The sequence below is a fragment of the Lolium rigidum genome, chromosome 7, assembly GCF_022539505.1.
Source record: "Lolium rigidum isolate FL_2022 chromosome 7, APGP_CSIRO_Lrig_0.1, whole genome shotgun sequence".
Classification (NCBI taxonomy): Eukaryota; Viridiplantae; Streptophyta; class Magnoliopsida; order Poales; family Poaceae; genus Lolium; species Lolium rigidum.
Genome location: NC_061514.1, coordinates 303,858,942 through 303,865,391, shown reverse-complemented (window position 1 = coordinate 303,865,391; position 6,450 = coordinate 303,858,942). Strand labels below are relative to the sequence as shown.

Sequence of the window (6,450 nt, the reverse complement as noted above, 5' to 3'; positions counted from 1 at the left end):
TTGAGTGAAAGGGTGAGACCACGAGCTAGAGCAGCAGTGTCGAGGAAGCATGGAAACAACTTCCAATAGACTTGGGAGGACCGAAAGAAGTATGAGATCGAGTGAAGTTGTGCATCGAAAAATCGGAACAGAGCTCGAGCTGCAAAAAAAACACCATTAAATTTGAAAATGAAAGTGAAAAATATGTGAGTACATAAAAATTAATATGTAAGTCTAAATTTCCATCGAAATGTCTTTTAATCTGTGATCTACAAAAAAAAGACAAACATGAAGACTAAAATTGAGTCTGTTTTATTATTTAAAGCAACAAATTGTGATTTTTTGTGATGCTTGAGACACTGCCTAATGTTTAGCAAAAACTTCTCTATTTTGTGAAACTTTCAAATACACTATATTTGATTGCTTTTCCCAAGAAAATTGTGCTCATTGGAGCTCTAATTCCGAAGCGCCGCACTTGCTCACATATTATGTGTACTAGCAGCAACACATAAAATTTAAACCAAATATTGGTAAATGATTGTTGCAAATTATTGAATTGATGATTGATGCGCTAGCCAATTATCCCAAAACTCTGAACTGGTGGAGTTAGGCTACATATTTTACCCCCCTCCACCCCACCCACCTCTAGGCTGGTTGACTGAGACCGCAACTATTTAAAGTAGATTAAATAGTGCATTAGCTGGGGCTTAAACTTAAGACCTTCTGGATCTAATACCATGTTAAATTGATGCACTAGTTAAGTTTATTAAAACTTCGAACGGTTTGAAAGAGCTAAGCTATACTACTATATTTTAAAACAAATTCAATTATTTCAGTGAGCTCTGAAATAGTTTCGGTACTAATACAAACCCTGAACATCATTGGTTATTGATTGATTTTTTTAGGTGCATGGCTGGATTTAACATTCAAAGATGCATGGCAGTGAAATGCATGCTTAAATCATATTGGTGCCGGAGAACAACATAAACAAAGAGACAAGGGTGTAGTGCCACATTTGCCACATAGGAGATGACACTCGACTGGCTTAAGAGAACAAACCATATGTAAAACCAAGTTCTTAGAGCATCCCCACTCGTTGGCGCTACCCACGTCCAAATCCGGCGAAATTTTCGTCCGGATTGGAGGAAGATTTGGCGTGGGGAGGAGTAGTTTCCCAGTCATGTGCTCCCCAAGCGGCGTTTCTCGGGGAAAAAGAGGATGGCTCGGGGAATCCGGACGAAAGAGGAGACACGTGGGCGTGGGCGGTTGGTTTAGCTTCATCCGGAGTCCCCGGGAGACCCCCGGGAAACCGAGGATGGCATGGGGAGTCCGGACGAAAATAGGCTCAAATCCGGACCAAAACGAGGAACCGGGGGCCTGACTGGGCTGTTTTTCGCCATCCGGATGAAAAAAAGTGGCCGTAGGGGGCTCTGTGGGGAGGCAGTAGAGATGCTCTTAATGATTAATTGTCTGAAAGCAACCGTGCGGATCTGGTCAAGGAATCAAGGATATAAAAGCAAAGCGATGGAACGAAGCAGCTAGCTCGGAGCATCGCAGTGCGAGCAACGGAAGCATCACCACCATGGCTGGCAACCAGCAGCCGAGGGTGCTGCAAGCCCTTGATGTGGCACGGACGCAGTGGTACCACTTCACGGCGATCGCCATCGCCGGCATGGGCTTCTTCACCGACGCCTACGATCTCTTCTCCATCTCCCTAGTCGTCGACGTCATCGGCCATAGGTACTATGGTGGCCAGCCGCCTCGCGGGGTCTCCGCCGCCATCAGCGTCATCGCGCTCTGCGGCACCGTCCCTGGGCAGCTCGTCTTCGGCTGGCTCGGAGACAAGATGGGCCGGAAGCGCATCTATGGCTACACACTGATCCTCATGGTCGTCTGCTCCCTCGCCTCCGGCTTCTCCTTCAGCAAGCGTACCGGCAAAAGCGTGGTGACCGTCCTCTGCTTCTTCCGGTTCTGGCTCGGCGTCAGCATCGGCGGCGACTACCCGCTCTCCGCCACCATCATGTCTGAGTATGCCAATAAGAAAACCCGCGGCGCATTCATCGCCGCCGTCTTCGCCATGCAAGTATGTATGCCGTCCGTCGTTTGTATTCTTACTTTATTGTGAATTGTGATTTAGTACTAATTCCCCATGAATGATTTTTTTATACCATGTTGTTAGACTTTTAGAACTTCGACAAATAATGAATTGCTAGTTACTATGCCCTACTATATTTGCTAGATACTCCCCCTTTTCATATTAGTTGTCGTGGATTTATTAGGATCAAAGATGTACTAAGTCAATGATAATTAATATGAAGAAGAGAGAGTGTTAGATATAGCACGAGGAAAGTTTCAAAACATGTACTATAACATAATACCGGCAAAAATCTCATGTATTTTCGAATAGAGGAAATGTTTACTTTACCCAATTTGATTAGTTTTTTTTTTTCAAATACTTACTTCAAGGGTTTTGGCAACCTTGCTGCTGGGATTGTCGGCATGATCACATCAAAAGCCTTCGAGAAAGCATCGCCCAATGACGTTGACTACGTCTGGCGCATCGTCCTGATGATCGGCGCCATTCCGGCGCTGCTCACCTACTACTGGCGCATGCAGATGCCGGAGACGGCACGGTACACTTGATTCGACGGCGACAATGCACGGCCATATTGTGCCCGTTGTTGTTGATGATGTATATTTCCATTTCAGTGAGGTGGTGGCCGGGATCATGAAGTACAAGCCGGACGTGATCATCAGCGTGCATCCCCTCATGCAGCACATCCCACTATGGGTGCTCAAGTGGCAGAGCCTCCAGACAAAGGTCCCGTTCTTCACTGTCATCACCGACCTCAACACATGCCACCCGACATGGTAACCTCCTTCGCTTTTGCGCGTGTGTGGTCTTGAAGTCTTGACTGATCGGGAGATGGAGTCGTCTGAACTTGGCAGGTTCCACCAGGGCGTGACAAGGTGCTACTGCCCCTCAACCGAGGTGTCCAAGAGGGCACTAATCCGAGGGCTTCAGCCATCTCAAATCCGTGTGTACGGCCTGCCCATCAGGCCGTCCTTCTGCCGCGCCGTGCTCGACAAGGTCGATCAGTGTGGCCTGGCCACCAATATGAGCTTCCCATGCTTGCATTGCCTGGGCCATTAGCTGAACTCGTCATGTTTGGTCGACAGGAAGGTCTGAGGGAAGAACTTGACATGCACCCTGAGCTACCCGCCGTTCTGCAGTTCTGCTGATGGGCGGCGGCGAGGGCATGGGTCCGGTGGAGGAGACAGCAAGAGCCCTTGGCGAAGAGCTTTACGATCACCGGAGACGCCGGCCGGTCGGGCAGATCGTGGTCGTATGTGGCCGGAACCAGGCGCTGTGGTCCACCCTGCAGTGCCTGACGTGGAAGGTCCCGGTCAAGGTACCATTGCATATGCCGAATCTTTTTATTTTTTTGAGAGCTTGAATATGCCGAATCTAGCGAGGGTGGTGCCTAGTTAGATGCGCATTTCAGGTGGATGCTCCCTATCCGACTATACACTTTGGTGCCGACTGACCTTTCGAGTGTCTTGTCCTCAGATTAGGCGGTTCGAAAAGCAGATGGAGAAGTGGATGGGCGCTTGTGATTGCATCATCACTAAGGTTTCTTTCGTCTTGCCAATAAGCTTTCCATCTCAATTTTTTCTTTTCTTTTGGCTGTTGATTAATTGGAAAGGAATTTACCTGATGGAGTTATGTCGTATTTGTACAGGCTGGTCCTGGTACAATTGCAGAAGCCTTGATCAGAGGGCTTCCAGTTATTCTCAATGACTTCATCCCTGGACAGGTCTATATATGCTTTGTGCCACTATTAATTATATAGAGTTGCCCGATTATAAGATTCCTATTAAAAGAGATTTATTTACTAGAACTAGACACTTTGACAATCTGAACTAGCTCAATTATCGGTGCTGATTACTTTGCTATTAGGTAGGTCATCCGAGAGTGACAACTTGTTGCTATTGTCACTAACTAGTGATTACCACTCACACAGATCTTACCAACTACTAGTATGTCTCTAGCTATAGCTCGCACTTCCTTTTATCATTAAGGAAGTCGGGAACCGGATATCAAATGGAACTGAATATCTGCACTTCCTTTTATCATTCAGGAAGTTGGAAACGTGCCTTACGTCGTCGACAACGGCGCCGGCGTGTTCTGCAACGACCCAAGGGAAGCTGCAAGACAAGTTGCCCGATGGTTCAGCACGGAAGCCGAAGACCTCAAGACGTACTCACACAACGCGCTCAAGCTAGCGCAGCCGGAAGCAGTGTTCGACATCATCAAGGACATCCACAAGCTCCAGCAGCAACCTGCTGCTTTAACCCGGGTCCCCTACTCCTTGACCTCATCATTCTCATACCATATATGAATTCGAGGAACCTTTTACAGAATAATCTCTGTCAAGTGGATATGCCTTCAGACTTCGCAGTGCCTGGCTGCCTGCTCAACCTGTATATATAGGATTAGCATTCTTTCGCCTTGGACTAGCTAGTTGTACGTTCATATATGTCAATGTAATAAGTTAATCCCAAGTTAATTCATAGGAAAAGTAAATTGTGGCATCTTGTAGTTTCAATGATCTTTCTATAGAAGGCCTATATAACTCTGTAGCTAACTGGATGGGCCACATATGGTGGCCTTTCTGCAGTGCATGTATTGGACTATTTGGTAAGTAATGTGAAAATCTATTTCATTTCTTTTATTGAATTTCGTGGGTATTATCTCAGAAAGTAACTTTTTTAGTACTGCTCCTTCGCTTGATAGTGGGATGTTAAGAAGTACTCATCTCGGAGGCAGATGATAGGATGTAATCGTCTGATATGACATGATGAGTGGGCTCTCCGCCTCCCCCCTACCCCATTCCCCGACACCCCAACTATTGTTTGTAGGCCGAACTAAAGATTCATATCGTCAAGCGCGGAGACGATAAGGGTATAAAGTTCCGATACAGCCTGCCCTATGGACGATGCTCCCCAAGTGGGCCCATAACCAGGAGCCAAAGCAATACAAGAAAAGGTGAATTTATGTGTTATTACGTACAAATCTCAAGAACTACATCCATCCAAGCAAGGCACCCCATCCATGAAGAGGAAGCTATGAACAAATAAGAAGAGTAAGAAGAAGGAACAAAATGTTCCTATACCGGAGTCTACGGCCCCACAACGCCGGAGTCTCCGCCCCACAACACAAGAGTCTCCGCCTCTAAGGGAGTCAATTCCGACTTAGTGATGAAAGTTGGGTAAACGACAAAGATGAACCCGGAGATTTGAGTCCATATATTCTACCTGGAGTCTCTGACCTAAGTGCTAGGATCGGATTCTCGGCGTATTACACCGGAATCTCTGGTCTAAGTGAATGTCTGCATGCATGGAAACTGGGCAAGGCCCATAAAACCCCAAAATTTTCTCTTTTAATACCCAAGCTACCCCTATTTCATCGTTGGCTATATATATGCCCCTACCCTCACTTGTAAACCTTCGAATGAGATCACATTAGACTTGAGCATGTGCTCTTACCACCCACTTGGGAAACCAAGACCCATCTCCTTCGATTGAATCTATTGAGTTGTATCCCAAACCCTTTTTATGAATTTGGTCTCTCTCTCTCTTGTGGCTATTCTAGTATAGTGCTTGCTCACTCCCGCGGTCCGGATTCTACTTAAGTTGCTACTCACTCTCTCTCTCCAAGAGTGATTCTATCGAGTTCTTACCCATCTCTCAATTCAGTAATTCTATCGTGTGGTCTCTCCTCAAATGATTTTAATGGGGTGATGGTTCTGGGTAGGGTTGCAAGCGGTGTGTCGCATAAGCCTGCAAACTGCTCTGAATGTATGCCCTCCTTAAAATTACAAAGGCTAGTTTAGAATCATCCCTCATAAGCGCCGCTTTATATCCCTAGCTCCAGGTCACTGAGAGCAAAAAGCTGGATTTGTATCGGCTATTTGAGTTTATTTGCTTTCCTCTATGTGTGTTCTTTGTCTAGTTTTTTGTGTGTGCGCGCGTACATATCCGTGAGCTCTGGCCAACCCTATGGTTCACCCTCATCATATGGTATCAACATCCTTAGGTTGCCACGGATTTGTCAACGTTGAGCTCTCCTAATTCCAACAATTTTTTATTTGAGGAATCACAGAAAAAGCCCCAAATTCTTTTGCATTGATTTCTTAAACTATTGAATTATTTTTGGTTTCTATCCATTGATTTGTGTTCATATGTGTTGATTTAACTTCATTTGCGGAACCTTGGCCAATTTACGAGGAACATCAGACCCGGATTCCCACCTTTAGCAAGAATAGGAAAATCCCGAGCCGGAATCTCTGGCCCCTACAAGCCTAGTCTTCGCCCCAAGTATGTAGAGCCTCTAGCCCAAAAGTACGGAATATCCAACCTACTTCACTTGATGGCCTCATTTTCTTTTGGCTAACTCCTTTGTGTTCG

General features: G+C 46.1%; 1 protein-coding gene and 1 pseudogene across 1 annotated transcript; both read left to right on the top strand.

Annotated features, from left to right (window-relative positions):
* Window positions 1–1,561: 1,561 nt before the first annotated feature.
* Window positions 1,562–2,622, top strand: LOC124673090 (putative inorganic phosphate transporter 1-13). Its single transcript, XM_047209217.1, has 2 exons — window positions 1,562–2,062; window positions 2,446–2,622. Exons 1-2 carry the CDS (start codon window positions 1,562–1,564, stop codon window positions 2,620–2,622), a joined length of 678 nt encoding a protein of 225 aa, XP_047065173.1.
* A 13-nt stretch (window positions 2,623–2,635) lies between these two features.
* On the top strand, window positions 2,636–4,382 carry LOC124673089 (annotated as a pseudogene).
* The last annotated feature ends 2,068 nt before the right edge of the window (window positions 4,383–6,450 follow it).

Coding starts and splice junctions, on each gene's coding strand:
- LOC124673090 (XM_047209217.1), top strand. CDS start 1,562: ATGGCTGGCAACCAGCAGCCGAGGGTGCTGCAAGCCCTTGATGTGGCA. Junction 2,063..2,445: donor CCGCCGTCTTCGCCATGCAA/GTATGTATGCCG, acceptor ACTTACTTCAAG/GGTTTTGGCAACCTTGCTGC.